A 17,541-nucleotide genomic window follows, 5' to 3' on the forward strand; every position below is an offset into this window, starting at 1 on the left:
GGGTAAAGAATTTGACCTAATCACAGTTAATATTTTCAGTTCCTAACATCAACAGGAGATATCGCTTTCTCCTGCCCCAAACAACCCAACACCCTCAACCATGAAGATTTAGTAAAGCAGTCATATTCATACAGGGTATTCATATTTCAACTCAGCCAAATTTGTTCCTAACCAGATGGATGTCACTTTAGCTCTGGAATTCTTGGATTCATCACTTCCTGTATCACAGGGTCAAAGGAAAAGACCCCAGGGAAGCCTTGAGCAACTTGAGAAAAAAGATTTGGTTTCAGTTGAAGATGGCAAATGAATCCCAGGAATACTTTTGCCCCCTGCCCTTCCCATCTCCTCTCTCCTTATTTTTTGGTGGTGGCAAATGAGGGAAGAGACTGAGATGGGACTAGGAAGAAGACAAATCCCAGTGGAACACTTTTTGTCAAATACAAATCAACTGTGGTTTTTCGGTCATTAAGTTGTGTCCAGTTCTTTGCAACCCATGGACTGCAGCACACCAGGTTTCCCTATTCTTCATTATCACCTTGAGTTTGCTCAAACTCATGTCCACTGAGTCAGTGATACCATCCAACTATCTCATCCTCTGTCATTCCCTTCTTTTCCTGCCCTCAAACTTTCCCAGAAGATAAGAGAAATGGAACATTTGGACAAGAGCACCTGCCAGGACCTTGTGTTAGAAGTAATGTCATGACTTTCTCCTCGACCTGAATTCAGAGACTTGGCATTTAGCCCCAGCCCTGGCCCACGAGGGTTCAAAGAAAGGCCTCCTACTTCTGGCCACATGAAGCAGTCCTTACCCCACAGGGCCAGTGCCCCTTTCTTGGCATGGCTTGGTGGGGTTTTCATACTCTGCTATTCATCTGTAGCTCCCTCCCACCCCAACCATTCTTTATAATGGAAAACTGGTATTTCCTCAATCTTAGGTGAAATATCAGGCAAATGTAGCTTTAGCCATTCCTTTTTCCTACCCTTGATTCCAACCAGGTTCATGTCCCTAAGCCCCTTCCATAGAGAAGCTGGTTGCCCCTGCCCTGAAGGACACGTCTGCACGCCTAAAGGGCCTTGGGAGGGGAGCCTCAGGGTGGGGGCAGCTCACACCTCTGGCTGTGCTCAATTCTCCATCAGGCCAGGCGAGGCGGTGGAAACCTGTGGGTGCGATACAAATGGGAGTGCTGATCTCTGCTCCTTGGATGGTGGTCCTCATGTCCACCTTAGACACATCTTTCAGGTACCGAGGACGGAGGCGGATTCTGTGCTGGACAACAAAGAGATGTTCTGTTGGTGGGATCATTCTCCAGCATGAAGGTGCTGCTGGGACCTCCAGGTTCCTGGCACAGGTCTAGGACCTCACTGGGTCCCAAGAAATCACTTGTGGAGTCAGTTGGCTTGTGAGGCAGTATAGACAACCAGGAGGCTCCTTTATTCTGGAAAGCCTCTCCCAACCCCCCATTCCACATTAACCTGGCCTTCCCTGAACTCCCACTGCACATATAGTTTTTCTGTTCCCTGCCTGCTCAATCAGAGGTCTGTGTCTTGGAGCCAGGCCTCCATGACCAGACTCTCAGCATGTGGAGGCTTTGATTGATGCATCACAACAAGAACTAGAATGGATATAAATGAGCAGGGCATAGTTCTAGGCTCTTCTCTCTTAGGTTAAACACAAGTCTGTGTGTGTGTGTGTGTGTGTGTGTGTGTGTGTGTTGCTCAAATGTCTGACTCTGTGTGACCCTGTGGATGTAGCATGCCAAGCTCCTCTGGAAATCTTGCCAAGATTTCCCAGGCAAGAATACTGGAGGGGGTTGCCATTTCCTCCTCCAGGGATCATCATGACCCAGGAAACAAACCCTGGTCTCCTGCATTACAGGCAGATTCTTTACTATCTGAGCCACTAGGGAAGCCCACACACAAGTCTCTTTAAGGCAAGAAAAAGTCATTGCAAGAGGACAAATCCCAGAGAATGATCACAGTTTTTTTTTTTTTTTCCGGTTAGAGGCTAATTCATTGAAGATCTGACTTAAACACTACTTTAGAAGAAGGTAGGAAAATTAACAAGTATTAATTATATGAAACTCATTTGTAAGCCCCAACAGAGACTTAGTTAGCTTCAGGGTCCAAAAGTGCTTGTTTTCCACAAAATACTATTATTCCTGTACATAAACTCAGAAAAATTTTTCTGGAAATACTGACTGTGCAAACTTGGGTCAGAGAGCCCCAGTTACTTTATCTTTTAAATAGGAGTAATAATTCGACTTTCCTAAAAGTCTTGTGAAGACACATGAGAGGGAGCAATTAAAGTGCTTACTATAGTGTTCAATAAGCATGAAAACACAGAAGACAGTGTTCACCTTGCATCCCATTTTCCAGTTTTTTCTGGCCTCAGTATCACAGAGGTCAGCAAACATTTTCTGTAAAGGGTTAGATGGTATATGTTTTAGGCTTAGTGCCATGAGGTCTTTGTCACAATTACTTGGCTCTGCTGTTGTAACATCACAGCAACCACTGATAAGATGTAGATGACTGAGCATGGCTGTGTTCCAATAAAATTTTATTTATGGACATTGAAATAGAAATTTCATAGAATTTTGACATATTGCAATTCCTCTTTTGATTTTTGTCAATGATTTAAAAATGAAAAAAAGCCCAGCCTTAGCTTGTGGACCATCCACAAACAGTGGGCCTGACCTGACCATCCAGAAATTGGCAGTGGGCCTGACCTGACCTGACCTGTTTACTGACCCCTACTTTACCACTGCTGTGCCAGCCCAGCTCTTCTCTCTTGAGTCAATCTCCCGTTCTCCCCAAGACTCCTTGTGTCTCCATATTTCCTCCCTCTCTCCTGTTATACCTCCAAGCCAGAAGTTCAGGCATTCAGGAGATTTAGGCTTACCCAGCTGGCTTCTCCTCCCTGCCCAGGATGCTGGAGACCCTGAGACTGTTGTGCTATCTTTTCAAGTGGCAGACTCACCATGTTCAGCAGAGGGTGACTCAGTTGTGCTAGTTGTGCAGAGGCACTGAGATTAAAGGTCTCTCCACCCATCTTATCCCCATTTACCCACTCATCTGTGGAGAAAACCCCCCAAATCCCCACCACCACCGAAAGCCCATTATGATGTTTTGAATACTCTCTTCTTTGGAGGCAGAAACCAGGACTGCTAGCTTCCAAGGAGCTTTCAACCTGGGCACCTTAGCTTAGCAATAGAAAGGATACGGAAGACCAGACTTTTTAAACGCTGCCATGTTGTCATCCCGCGTGCAGCAGTCATCAGCTCCTCCTTCGATAAAATCCCAGGTTGACTTAGACAGGTGCTCCCGTGCATGCGCCTGAAAGTCTGTCAAACACATCAAGGGCATTTCTGGACCTTTAAAGGAAAAACCAAAACCAACCAAACAAAACTCAATGAGAATTCTTCAGATAGTTGAGGCGGGTGAAGGGGTAGGGGTGGACTATAGCACAAAGCTGTTTGGATTCAACATGAACCCCTGTGTAATCTTCATCTCCAAGGAGGGGCTGCCAGAGATGCTGATTCCCAGACTGAGAGCAGGGAGTCATGCTGCCCTCCTCTGCTCTCCCAACCCCAGCTCCCACTCCAGGTTGTTGGGTCTCCTAACTGTCCCTCAGGTCTCTCCCCTGTTTCTAGGCCTGCTGCCTCAGATCTTATTGAGGCCCACCACCTCTTATAAGATTATTGTGAAAATTTCTTATCTTATCTCTTAGTCTCCATCTTGTCTCCCTCCAGCTGCCTGGGACCTTTCTAAAATGCAAGTCTGGTCATGGCTGTTGGCTTTCAAGTGCCCATAGTGTAGCATTTGCACCTTTCTAGGACCTGGCTCCTGACACACCAGCTTAATTTCTTGGTGGCTTTTTCTTGTCAGCTGAGTCACTATAAACAGTTTCTGAACATTCTGGAAGGTTATTTTCTATCTCTGCCTTTCAGGAAGGAGATCCATCAGGGCAAGAAAACTGGGTCTGAACAGAAATCAATATCTGGGAGTTCCTAGGAACCTCTGAGTATGTGAATACATGGAGTAGTTAGTTCATTATCTGGTAGGAAGCTGACTCTTTTCAACTCTTTGGCTGGGTCATTGAACATGGTGCCAATTTTGAGCCAAAGAAAATGATACATGCTCTCTCCATTCATTCCTATCCCCTTATTTGAACCTCGTAAATACCTGGAGCTTGGTACTTCTGCTATGACCATCCCTGAAAGAGGAAAGAGGGCAGGTTTAGTGGGCAAATCTCTCTAGTAGGAGCAAGTATCTACAGAGATGCTGAAGGCACTGGTTACGATCAGTCTCAGCATGTAGAGCTTCTGCATAAGAAGGTTCCACTATGAAGGGTGATGAAATCTGTAGTACATAGCTCGGCACATCTCCCCAGCAGTTGGCCATGGGGTGAAAGTTACCCAAAGGCTGTGGGTAGAAACTAAGTGCCTACCAAGTTATCATCTGAAGGATGAGGATAAGACCCAGGGACTAGGGCTTTCAACACTAATGAGGCAACTCCCTTAATGAATGATGGGACCAGAGAGGCCAGATGAAACGTGGGGTGTTGGGACTCTCGGTGGAGGTGGGGCTGTGCCAGAATCCAGTTAAGTCAAAGAGGAAAGTAGCCTAAACACCAGCCTGAAAGGCTAAGCAGAAAGAAGTTATACAACAGACAGGAAGCACGCCTGGGATGTGCCATGAGTTCTGCAAGGAGGCCTGGAGGTGGACTTTGGAGCACAATCACAGAGGTTTTTGTGGACAGCACAACCTGTCATGGGCAGAGAGCAATTGGGGTGCTGAGTTGAGTTTGGCAAAGTGCAGCAACAATGTCTAATTGATCTCATTCCTATCTGACCCTTGAAGGCTCAGTGACTTTCAGTGAATGAATTCGTCATTGTATTTATCCAACTGTATTGCAATCAATTATTTAAACCTCTCTGCGCATAAAAGGGTTAACTAAGCAGACCCGAGAATGCTAGGCCTCGAAAAGCTTGCATAAAGTTTGGACCTTGGCTGAAGTCTGGGAACTTGGATTTCAAGCGGGTTCCCACCGTTTCCTGATAAGAATGTCTCTCTGTGTCTAAACTATTTGTGCAAACAATGTGCTCTATGCTGAACATCTGCTTTCCTCTGAAACTCCAGAATTTTGGTACGGGTTAGGCAGACAGTGTCCCTATGACCAGCTCCCAGCAAAAAACCTTGGGCATCAACTTTCTAAAACAAGCTTCTCAGGTAGTCAACATCTCACAAAGTGCCGTCACAGCTCATTTTGGGAGGAATTAACTACATCGTGTGTGATTCTACCGGGAGAGGACTCTTGGGAGCTTATGCCTGTTTTCCTCTAGATTTTGCCCTTTGTCCCTCGCTGATTTTGCTTTGCATTCTCTCACGGTAATGAATCATAGCCTCAACTGTCTACGGTGTCCTGTAGATCTTCCTCGTGAATCACTGAACCTGAGACCCTCAACACACTTTGCCTCCCCAAGCAGTGGGACACTATGTGATGCTGAGTTGCTGTTCATAAGTGTTTGTTCCTTGAATTTACCGTTCCCCTGTGTATCATCTCTCTGCTTTGTGGGCTGAGAATTCATCATCAAGTTTCAGCTCCCAGTGTCTCAACAAATCCCCATATCCTACACATTACCCGCTCACAGAAATGTTCTGCAGACTTTTAGCATTAAAATGTAACAGGATTTGCTTCTGATCTAAAGGAAATGGTACAGCCTCACTCAGAATCACTTGCCTGGAATAATGTGAAGAAAGCTGCTTGGAAATAAATAATGCAGCACCTTTACATATAGCAAACACAATTTAATCGAACGTCTATCTACTGTTTCCTTTCTCACCTACTATTTCCTTTTTGCTTCCTAGTGAAGTGGATGGAGAAGGTATTAGTTTCCTCTGAAGAGAATGGAGCCTGGGAAACAAAATACCTTGTGAAGGTTTAGACAGTAAATTATTACAGAGGAAGGCTCAGAAGCATATCTTCTGGTAGTTTCTAAAGGTAGACAGTCTTCATTTTCAATTTCATGGTACAGAGCAAAGTAGTTGGTTTACCTAAATTACTTTTTATACTGAATTTAAAAGAGTTTTGTAGGGTGAAAGTATGATGATGATGCTTCTTTATTTTCTTTTCATAGCATATGTAAAGGTTAGAGTCCTGAGCCCGTAATTTTTAGTAGAGGTCCAACATAAGGTTTATAATCGAAGGGAAGGACAACTGTGTTGTTTCAGCATTTTTTGTCTTCTTTTCGTCTCTACCTCAGTTATGCAAGAGGAAGAGAAAATGGAGAAAAGGATGAAAGTCTTTTGCTCGCTGATCAGCAGCTTAGCTCATTTTAGCTCATTTCATCTGTTTAGCTTTTTTGGTCTAGGGTAAAAAAAAGATGAGGTGCAACTTACATACCAGTAATAAGGAAACTAAAACCTAGGAGTAAGGATGCTCAGTGGTACCTGTTATTAATGATCTGAAGTTCAAATCTTCCTGAGTGAGGGAAAGGGGAAGGTCATAGACTGGGGCTGGTTGGCATTTCAAGGCAGATTTTGCTTTCTTCAAAATTGCCAAGTCCCTACAAGATTAGGCTAGATAACAACCTGTCTTCCTCTGGAGTCTCATATGCCTCATATGTTGCTGTCTCTTCAGGAATACTTCGACTTGTATGCACTCCGTAAGAAATCTCGGGGTGGGGGTACATCGTGGTACAGGTGGCTGAGATTCAAGGGAGAATCTCAGGGCTATCTCAGATGACCTGCCTCCAGGATCAAATGCTTGGTGTCCTTTAAGACCATGTGGCCTTGTCCCCTAGGAGCTTAGGCTCCCCAGTTTCCCAATGGAGTGGTAGAGATAACATCAAGGCTACATGCTGGGAGCCTTGTTTGAGACATTACTCTGTTCAAGGTTGGCTGAAAGTGCTTTAATCTCTTTGTGAGTGACTGTCTTAAGGACAGTGGCTGCAAAGCCTGGAACCATTGCCATAGCAACAGTGGCCTTGGAACCGGAGAAACTGTAGCAGGAGGAGGCCCTGGGAGTGGAAGGTGTGGGCAGGGGAAGGAGGGGTCCTGGTGTTGCTGGAGCCACAGGCAGTGTCAGGACCAGGAGATGGGAGTCAACAACACCCATAACTGAGGCAGGCGAGCCCCCAGGGAACCCTGAAGTGAGGAGGAAAGGTCAAGGTCAGGGACTCAGATTCCTCTGTTGATGGACATCAGATGAATGGATAAGTAAGTTGTGGTAAATGGAATATTACTCGTCATAAAAAAAAGAGGAACGGAACTGGGTCATTTGCAGAGATGTGGGTGGACCTTGAGATTATCATACAGAATGAAGTCAGAAAGAGAAAAACAAATACCATATATTAACGCATGTATGTGGAATCTAGAAATATGGCATAGATGATAGTATTTGCAAAACAGAAATAGAGACACAGACATAGAGAGCAAACATATGGACGCCAAGGGGGAAAGTGGGGGTGGGATGAATTGGGAGATTGAGATTAACATATATACTCTATTAATACTATGTATAAAATAGATAACTGAAGAGAACCTACTGTATAGCTCAGGGAACCCTATGCAGTGCTCTGTGGTAACCTAAATGGAAAGGAAATCCAAAAAGGAGAGGGTGTATGTATGCGAATAGCAGATTCACTTTGCTGTACAGCAGAAATTAACACAACATGTAAAGCAACTAAACTCCAATAAACTAAAAACAAAAACAAAAACAGGACTGGGACTCTCAGGAACATAAGGTCAGATATCAGAGTAAAGATGGCATGGAAGTGTCCCTAACATTGGAGTGCCTTGAGGAACCAAGGATGGCATTTATATGAGGGCCTGGAGGCAAAGGGCCCAGTGTGGGTCTGACGGGTGCCGGGAGTCTAATGCTCCAAGAACGTACCCAGGGTTCTGTCAGCCCAGGGTCAGCTCTGGCCTTTTCCCTGAGGCTTCCCACACTGAACGGAGGACTCAGGACCCCTTCCAGGACAAGAGGGCCGTGGTTTTGTTTTATTCTGTTTGTGCAATAATAATCTGTCCTCTCCAGCCACCACCCCACCATCTTTTCTCATTAGCTCGTTTTTCTTCCCAGTCATTAAAACTCTGCTCTTGACCTGTGGGCACATCCTCCTATGAAAAGTCGTACACGTGGGCTCTTCAGAACCTAGTCTGCCGTTACCTATGGAGACTGTCTTTGTTTTACTCCAGGATCTCTGTTTAAGGAGATTGTGAGGTTGTGAGGGGAGGTACATTTATATTAATGCTCATTCTGGAGCTGTGGTGACCTAACTAGGTCATTAGTGACCCAGTGTCCCACCTCTGCTGACGGTAATGATTGCAAATCCTGCCTGGTGAGAATGAGAAGACAGAGCGGCTGTGCTTGATGGAGCTGAGAGGGACTTTAGAGAGATGGAGGGACGTCCCCAAGTTCACAGCACAGCAGAATTAAAAAATGAGCCTGGGTCTCCTGTCTCCATGCCCAGCCTCTTTCTGACGTAGTATGTGACTCAGAATTTCCCTGAAGAGCCTGGCGAAATTACCCGGAATTTGCTTCTTCTTACATGGGCATTAGTTTCTAGCATAGACCTGAGGTTTCTAGAGACTGAACTTATCTGCATTGGATTTTATCACTCCAACTCCTTCTGACCCTGCTTGGTTAGCTAATATCAGCAAAAAGGGGCTGAAGCTGGAGGAATAGAATAGACTCTTGCTGTGTAGTCAGTGGACCCACACTTGTGGGGGATGGAGAAGCAGGCTGCTTCAGAGGAGGTTACTGACACTTAGTTCTATGAGCAGAGGCAAGTTACTTCCCCTCTTTGGACCTCAGTTCCTCACTGGAGAAACTATGGGTTTTATATATTTAGGTATAATCTCTACCAGATTTGGGGGGCTTCCCAGATGGCACTGGGGCTTCCCAGGTGGTGCTAGTGGTAAAGAACCCTGCCAACACAGGTGACGTAAGAGACACAGTTTCCATCCCTGGTTTGGGAAGATTCCCTGGAGTAGGAAACGGCAACCCACTCCAGTATTCTTGCCTGGACAATCTCATGGACCAAGGAGCCTGGCAGGCTACAGTTCATGGGGTTGCAAAGAGTTGGACATGACTGGGTGACTGAACAACAGCAATACCAGATCGAAGCCACTAGAAATTAAAGGTTGGGCTCATGTTCATGAGGTCCTCATTCTGTGCTTCCTTTGCCCATAGAAATGCAAAGACCTCTGTTTAGATGGATCACGTTAGCATTCTTGTTCAGCACTTCTTCACGGTGATAAAGCGCAGAACAGGGAACAGCCTTGTTTCCTGCAGAACAGCCCTTATCTGGGCTGGTTCCTGACACCAATCAGCTGGAAGCTCACAGACATCCTTTGCTCTTCCTCACCAGCCTTGAGGCTGGTTTTTACAATCTCTTCTGACCCTGTGGTGCAACCAGAGGCTTCAGCAGGAACACTTTCACCAGTCAGTGCACCGTTTCCCTTTTACAGGCAGGTTCTCACCCCACCTGGGTTCCTAGACGGCCCACCAGCTAATCCATCATTCTACACACGTATCCTCTTGTTTCCCTGGTTACTCCAAACTATTGGTTGATTTTTCTTTCAGGAAACCTTTCTCACTTTTTTCCTTTCCCTAGTTTCTCCCGTCTCCTTCCCTTTTCCATTTGCAAACCAAAAATAACCCCTTCATGGTGGATGAGACTGGTGTTGTGGAGTTCCTTGGATTATGAACAAAGTGAAAAAGTTCTGAAGTCATGTTAGACTTGGTTAAAGAAAACCTTCAAAGCCTTTGAATATACCTTCAGGGGCACAAGATTTCTACCCTCTGTCACCAGAGTTCTTTCTTTGTCTAATTAAGCCTGCTTGTCCTCTTCATCAGCATTTATAAAAACAAAAGAAACTATTTAGTACCCAACCTCTTTTTTTCAGTTTTAGCCTATTGCTAGCCCTACAGGACTCTATACTCATTTGCATTGCAAATATGCTAATTTTCTGCTACTCTGGAAATCACGTGGGTATTTTCAGTAACCTAGGAATCCAGCCACTATCTTAATAGCTTTCTTTCTATGGGAAAATATGTGCTGAGTTCCAAACAAATGACCTAGTAGAGCTTTGGAGCGCAAGCCTTGTTGTGAATAGTATGCTTTCTATGGGGTGTTGGCTATCATTTAGGACATACTGGGAGACCTTGATCCAAGGGTTCACAGGGTGTTTGCAGAGACTGGGAATTTTCTTCTCTTGAGCAGTGGAATCATTTGATTACACAAAGACCTTTGGAGACAGCGTGGTGGCTCCTTAATAACAAGAATAGTGACAATAAATGTGCAACAATTTATGGAATGCTTCATAACGTGTCATGTGCTGTGTAACTTATTTTAGGTGCATTAATGTGTAATCTCCAAACACAAATATTATTATCCTCATTTTGCAGATGAGAAACCGGAGGTTCAGAGAAATTAAAATATTTTGCCCAGCATCACATATCTAGTCGTATACTCTGACTCCTGTGGCTTGGCTGTTAAGCATCATGAAAAGAAGCAAATATCTGCAGCCAAGTGTGGTTTGTAGGGTGAGAGCTGGCATCGAAAATGGTGAGAGTACCATTTTATAGATGAAAAAATTAAAACTCAGAAAATTCCAATAAGTTGTCTCTATTCACATGATGAGGATGGCAGGGCCTGACTAGGAGTTCCTCTGGTTTGCTCTGAATATTGTTTAGTTGGCCAGTACATGGTGTTAGTGGTTTGCTAGGCTTCCCGGATGGCGCTAGTTGCAAAGAAGCCGCCTGCCAATGCAGGAGACATAAGAGACGTGGATTCAATCAGGAAGATTCCCTGGTGGAGGGAATGGCAAACCCACTCCAGTATTCTTGCCTGGAGAATCCCATGGATAGAGGAGCCTGACGGGCTATAGTCCATGGGGTGGCAAAAGAGCTGGACACGACTGAAGCGAATTAGCACAGACGCACAAGATCAGTTCAGGTCTCTGCTCTATAGGGTCAGAAGAGTCGCACAGGGACTTGCCTGTTGATCCAGTGGTTAAGACTCTGAGCTTCCAACACACGGGTTGTGAGTTCAATCCCCGGTCAGGGAATTAAGATCCCACATGCCTTGTGGCGTGGCAGAAAATAAAAGAGCTGCACAAAGTGAGCTTGGTCAGTTCCCACAAAATCTAGGCCACTGGGAAAGGTGTCCTGTGTGGAGATCACGGCCCTGCACCTTCGTTTGCTCAGAAAAGGTGAAGGGCACTAAACAGATGTCAGAAACGACACACAGGTTCAGAACAAGCTCTGAACTCTACTATTTTTACTCCTGACTTGAGGTCTCGTAGGCATAGCTCTACGCAGGAGTGGCAGCTCCTGAGAGGTGGCAGGAGAGGAGTGAGAAGACAGAGAAGCTGCTCGCGATACTCCATGAGACATTAGTAAGTAGCTGAGGGAGTGCATGGGGCCGGGAGGACAGGACCTCATAAGTGTTATGTCTTGGGAAACATGGGCTCAAACTCAGCTCTGCTGCTTGTTCACCAGGTGCCAGGAACAGGTTATTTGTAAAAGAAGATTATTAATGCCTGTCCCACAGGGCCTCATGAGGACTACAGTCCACGTAACGTTCCTAGAGCAGTGCCTTGTATAGACTAAAGTGAAAGTGGAAGTGTTAGTCGCTCAGCCATGTCTGAATCTTTGTGACTTCATGGCCTGTGGTCCATCCTTCAGAGGACCAGGCTCCTCTGTTCATGGGATTCTTCAGGCAAGAATACTGGAGTGGGTTGCCGTGCTCTTCACCAGGGGATCTTCCTGACCCAGGGATTGAACCCAGGCCCCTGCATTGCAGGCAGATTTTTTACTGTCTGAGCCACCAGGGAAGCTCTTGTATAGACTAGACTATCCTTAAATGGTAGAACCATTGGCATTCTTTCTCTTGTTGATGACATTCTCCTCTGAGGCTCTGGAGGTTGAAAGTGGATTTCACCTTCGAGTAATTCTGTGATGGTATAATTTATTTCTTTCCTTCTTTATTGGAATATAATTGCCTTACAATATTATGTTAGTTTCTGCTGTACAAGAAAGTGAATTGGCTGTATGCATACATATATCCCCTCCCTCTTGGACCTCTTCCTTCTACCCCCTTACCATCCCACCCATCTAGGTCATCACAGAGCACCGAGCTGAGCTTCCTGTGCAATGCAGCAGCTTCTCACTAGCTAGCTATTTTACAAATGGTAGTTTATATTTGTCAGTCCTAATTTCCCGATTTGTCCCACCCTCCCCTTCCCCTCCTGTGTCTGCATGTCCATTCTCTAAGTCTGTCTCTCTACTCCTGCCTTGGAAATTGGTTCATCTACCATTTTTCTAGATTCCATGTATATGCATTAACATACAATATTTGTTTTTCTCTTTCTGACTTACTTTACTCTGTATGACAGACTCCAGGTCCTTGTGATGGTATAATTCAAACCGTGTTGGATTTACTCATTGGTTAATCCCACAAGGCTTGTCTAGTGTACACTGTCAGCCAGGACGAGCAGAGGCAGTCACTGTTCCGCACGGGCTCCTAGATGGTTCCCAGCTGCTTATAGGTAGGCAGGCTTTATATGACTAGTTCTGGTCAATGGGCTAGGAGTGGAAGTGACATGTGTTCATTTTGGACCAAGAATTTAAGAACTTCTATGTGACTGTCTGTCTTTTTTTTTTTTCTCCTGTTACAACACTCCAGGGGCCATGTCCATCAGGAGGTATTGCTATAGGATAAAGGTAGCTTTGATCCCTGAATCATCACCTGAAAAGAAGGAGCCCTGGAGATCAGCTGATTTTTTGTGAGTAAGAAATAGACGTTTGAATGTTAAACCACAAAGAATTCAGGGTTTATTCCTTACCACAGCAAAGCCAAACCCAACCTATTATATCTAGGCATCATGCCAAACACTACAGGTTTTTAACACTATAGGTTTTTAACACTACAGGTTAAAAAAAAAGCTACATGATGTTAGTCTCCATTCCCAAGAAGCTTACAGTCAAAAGAGAAGATGTATTTCAACAGTTAATTCTCTTTTAGTCGATACGATGTTGCCTATAACAGAAATCCTTTTCTAGGAAGGGTTACCCAGGAATGTGGGAATATTCCCATTGCTTCTCAAATGGTAGCTGATAAGTGATGTTCCACTCTATCTAGTCTAGACAAGCTCCAGTTTTCATCTATCTATAAAGTTAGGTTATGGCTGTCTATCCCACAGAGCTCTTGTGAGAATCAAAGGATCTTGTCAAATGCAGAATAGCCTAATGATAATAGTAAGCTATCATTTAAATAATAGTTATGAAGAGTTCCAAAGAATAGCAAGAAGAGATAAGAAAGCCTTCCTCAGCGATCAATGCAAAGAAATAGAGGAAAACAACAGAATGGGAAAGACTAGAGATCTCTTCAAGAAAATTAGAGATACCAAGGGAACATTTCATGCAAAGATGGGCACAATAAAGGGCAGAAATGGTATGGACCTAAAAGAAGCAGAAGATATTAAGAAGAGGTGACAAAAATACACAGAAGAACTACACAAAAAAGATCTTCACGACTAAGATAATCACGATGGTGTGATCACTCACCTAGAGCCAGACATCCTGGAATGTGAAATCAAGTGGACCTTAGAAAGCATCACTATGAACAAAGCTAGTGGAGGTGATGGAATTCCAGTTGCGCTGTTTCAAATCCTGGAAGATGATGCCATGAAAGTGCTGCACTCAATATGCCAGCAAATTTGGAAAACTCAGCAGTGGCCACAGGACTGGAAAAGGTCAGTTTTCATTCCAATCCCAAAGAAAGGCAATGCCAAAGAATACTCAAACTACCACAAAATTGCACTCATCTCACACGCTAGTAAAGTAATGCTCAAAATTCTCCAACCCAGGCTTCAGCAGTATGTGAACTGTGAACTTCCAGATGTTCAAGCTGGTTTTAGAAAAGGCAGAGGAATCAGAGATCAAATTGCCAACATCCGCTGGATCATGGAAAAACAAGAGAGTTCCAGAAAAACATCTATTTCTGCTTTATTGATTATGCCAAAGCTTTTGACTGTGTGGATCAGAATAAACTGTGGAAAATTCTGAAAGAGATGGGACTACCAGACCTTCTTCTTGAGAAATCTGTATGCAGGTCAGGAAGCAACAGTTAGAACAGGACATGGAACAACAGACTGGTTCCAAATAGGAAAAGGAGTACATCAAGCCTGTATATTGTCACCCTGCTCATTTAACTTCTATGCAGAGTACATCATGAGAAACGCTGGACTGGAAGAAGCACAAGCTGGAATCAAGACTGCTGGGAGAAATATCAATAACCTCAGATATGCAGATGACACCACCCTTATGGCAGAGAGTGAAGAGGAACTAAAAAGCCTCTTGAAAGTGAAAGAGAAGAGTGAAAAAGTTGGCTTAAAGCTCAACATTCAGAAAACGAAGATCATGGCATCTGGTCTCATCACTTCAAGGCAAATAGATGGGGAAACAGTGAAAACAGTGTCAGACTTTATTTTTTTGGGCTCCAAAATCACTGCAGATGGTGATTGCAGCCATGAAATTAAAAGATGCTTACTCCTTGGAAGTTATGACCAACCTAGATAGCATATTCAAAAGCAGAGACATTACTTTGCCAACAAAGGTCCATCTAGTCAAAGCTAAGGTTTTTCCAGTGGTCATGTATGGATGTGAGAGTTGGACTGTGAAGAAGACTGAGCGCCAAAGAATTGATGCTTTTGAGCTGTGGTGTTGGAGAAGACTCTTGAGAGTCCCTTGGACTGCAAGGAGATCCAACCAGTCCATTCTGAAGGAGATCAGCCCTGGGTGTTCTTTGGAAGGAATGATGTTGAAGCTGAAACTCCAGTACTTTGGCCACCTAATGCGAAGAGTTGACTCATTGGAAAAGACTCTGATGCTGGGAAGGATTGGGGGCAGGAGGAGAAGGGGGCGACAGAGGATGAAATGGCTGGATGGCATCACGGACTCGATGGACGCGAGTCTGAGTGAACTCCGGGAGTTGGTGATGGACAGGGAGGCCTGGCGTGCTGCGATTCATGGGGTCGCAAAGAGTTGGACACGACTGAGTGACTGAACTGAGCTGAATGATAATAGTAAATTATCATAGTAAATTATTACTATTACTTCAATAGTAAAGACTTTGGAGTTTTGCCTCCTGTTAGGCGGTAGGATATCACAAAAAGCAATTTCTCCCTTGATCCTGTTTCCAGACTCTCTACTACAATCCACTGATCTGGGTATCTTTCTACCAATACCACCCTGACTTGATCACTGTTGAGGGCAGTTCTTCCCAGACTGATCCATCGATTCAACTTGCGTGCATGCATGCTCAGTCTTTGGAAACTTATGAATTATAGCCCACCAGGCTCCTCTGTTCATGGGATTCTCCAAGCAAGAATACTAGAGTGGGTTGCCATGCTCTTCTCCAGGGGATCTTCCTGACCCAGGGATCGAACCTGCGTCCCCTGCGTTGCAAGCAGATTTTTTTTACTGCTGAGCCACTGGGGAAGCCAGACTCAGCTTGACCCAACCCTAATTTCAGGAGGCTATACACTGGAGGGAATTGTTACCCAGTTCCAAGCAAACTTACTCCCCAAAGAAACTACACCAGCCCGACTGTCTGACAAACATTAACTTTTTTGCTTTTTAGAAGCAGTCGCTGCATCACTTATCCTCTGTCTGTGGCCACAAAGCAGTGGTCAAGTGACAAAGTAGATCCCCGAGGGCAGAAACTGTGACTTTTAGATTTTCCAGAACCCTTTCAAGTGGACATCTGTTAAGCTATGTCCCCTCCTAAAGACATCCATAAATACTCCCTCAGGGCTGTTCCTTGATGGCCTAGCAGTTAGGATTTCAGGCTTTCATTGCTAGGGCCAGGGTTCAATCCCAGGCCTGAGAACTGAGATCCTGCAAGTTGCTTGGTATGGCAAAAAAAAAAAAAAAATTTACCCCCTCAGGTGGTTCTAAAACTTAACTTCCCTAGACATAGCCTCTCTATCTATAGCTGTTTTTTTTTGAGTATAATTGTATCACAATGTTGTGTCAGTTTCTGTTGCACAGCATAGTGAATCAGCTATTTATGTACAAATATCCCTTCTTTTTTGATTTTCTTTCCATTTATGTCACTACACAGCATTGGGTACAGTAGGTTCTCATGAGTTACCTAGTTTATATACACTACTATGTATAAAATGGGACTTCCCTGTTGGCTCAGGTGGTAAAGAATCTGCCTGCAATGCAGGAGACAAGGGTTGGATCCCAGGGTCAGGAAGATCCCCTGCAGAAGGGAATGGCTACCTTCTCCAGTATTCTAGCCTGGAGAATTCCATGGACAGAGGAGCCTGGTGGGCTAAAGTCCGTGGGGTCGCAAAGAGCTGGACACGACTGAATGACTAACACTTTCACTTTTTTACTTTTTTGTATATAATAGATAACTCATGGGAACCAACGGAGTGACTTTGCAGCAAAGCCTTCCTTTGCTAGGCCCCTCAGTGTCCTACTCCCTGCATCCACATGGCATCTTTCTGCCAAGACTCTTCCTTTGAAGACTCACATTTGAGCACCTCCAGTGCCTCCTGAAGTCTCTAGCCTCTCTTCTCGTCCCACCTGCCACCTGCTCTCCCACCCCAGTTCCAAGTACACGGGAGACAACCAGCAACACACCTGGTATTAGCCTCTTCCAGTACCTGGGATAGTGGTGTCCGGCGGCAGCCACCCCGATCTTGGCTCACAGCAGGTGGGAATAGCAGGTCTCCATCCACAGCCCCCTGAAGACAGAAGAGGTTCAAAGTCACAGGTTAATCTTTAATGGGAACAACATCTAGCTTGGAAGCCAGTGAGCAAGTGGGCCAAAGCATGTTAACCATGAAATGAACTTTGCCAAGTTACATCACATTCAAGTGACATTCGTTACCAAATTCAACCTCAAAATGAAATAGTTGCTAATTTGCTCAAGCCATATATTTCTCCCCTTGGGCAGCAAGGAGATCAAACCAGTCAATCCTAAGGGAAATCAACCCTGCATATTCATTGGAAGGACTGGGGCTGAAGCTGAAGCTCCAATACTTAGGCCACCTGATGTGAAGAGCTAACTCACTGGAAGACAGTTAACTGGGAAAGATTGAAGGCAGGAGGAGAAGGGGATGACAGAGGATGAGATGGTTCGATGGCATCATGGATGCCATGGACATGAGTTTGAGCAAATTCCTGGAGATGCTGAAGGGCAGGGAAGCTTGGCGTGCTGCAGTCATGGGGTTGCAAAGAGTAGGACACGACTTATTGACTGAACAACAACAATTTGTTTTCTCAATGCTTCAAAGATGGTTAAAGGAAGAGAATCGGTGATTTCGGGGGAGAATTACAAAACCCCCCATGTTGTAAAGGAAAGGCTTGTCTGGGGAAGTGCTGAGGGGATGGATAAGGAACAGTCACGCCTGGTAACTGGAACACAGGCAGCTGTCACCCAGCCAGGATGGACTGAGGGCTGTGCTGTCGAGCCCTCCAGGCCTGACCAGAGACGAATAAGGGAAGCAGGGAGA

General features: G+C 44.9%; 1 protein-coding gene across 3 annotated transcripts in view; it reads right to left on the reverse strand.

Moving 5' to 3' along the window:
• The window catches only part of HAO2 (hydroxyacid oxidase 2), a 29,039-nt gene extending 12,257 nt beyond the window's left edge, over nt 1-16,782 (reverse strand). For 2 of the 3 annotated variants that reach the window (XM_068964863.1, XM_068964861.1), the window contains exons 1-3: nt 16,667-16,755; nt 3,233-3,371; nt 1,111-1,262 (exon numbers count right to left, since the gene is read on the reverse strand). In XM_068964863.1, the coding sequence (XP_068820964.1) occupies nt 1,111-1,262; nt 3,233-3,363 (283 nt within the window). In that variant the 5' untranslated portion in view covers nt 3,364-3,371; nt 16,667-16,755. Of the gene's footprint in view, nt 1-1,110; nt 1,263-3,232; nt 3,372-16,666 lie in introns of all 3 variants that reach the window. The other variant, XM_068964862.1, reaches the window with a different exon arrangement.
• Nucleotides 16,783-17,541: the final 759 nt, after the last annotated feature.

This window comes from Capricornis sumatraensis, chromosome 2, assembly GCF_032405125.1.
Source record: "Capricornis sumatraensis isolate serow.1 chromosome 2, serow.2, whole genome shotgun sequence".
Taxonomy (NCBI): domain Eukaryota; kingdom Metazoa; phylum Chordata; class Mammalia; order Artiodactyla; family Bovidae; genus Capricornis; species Capricornis sumatraensis.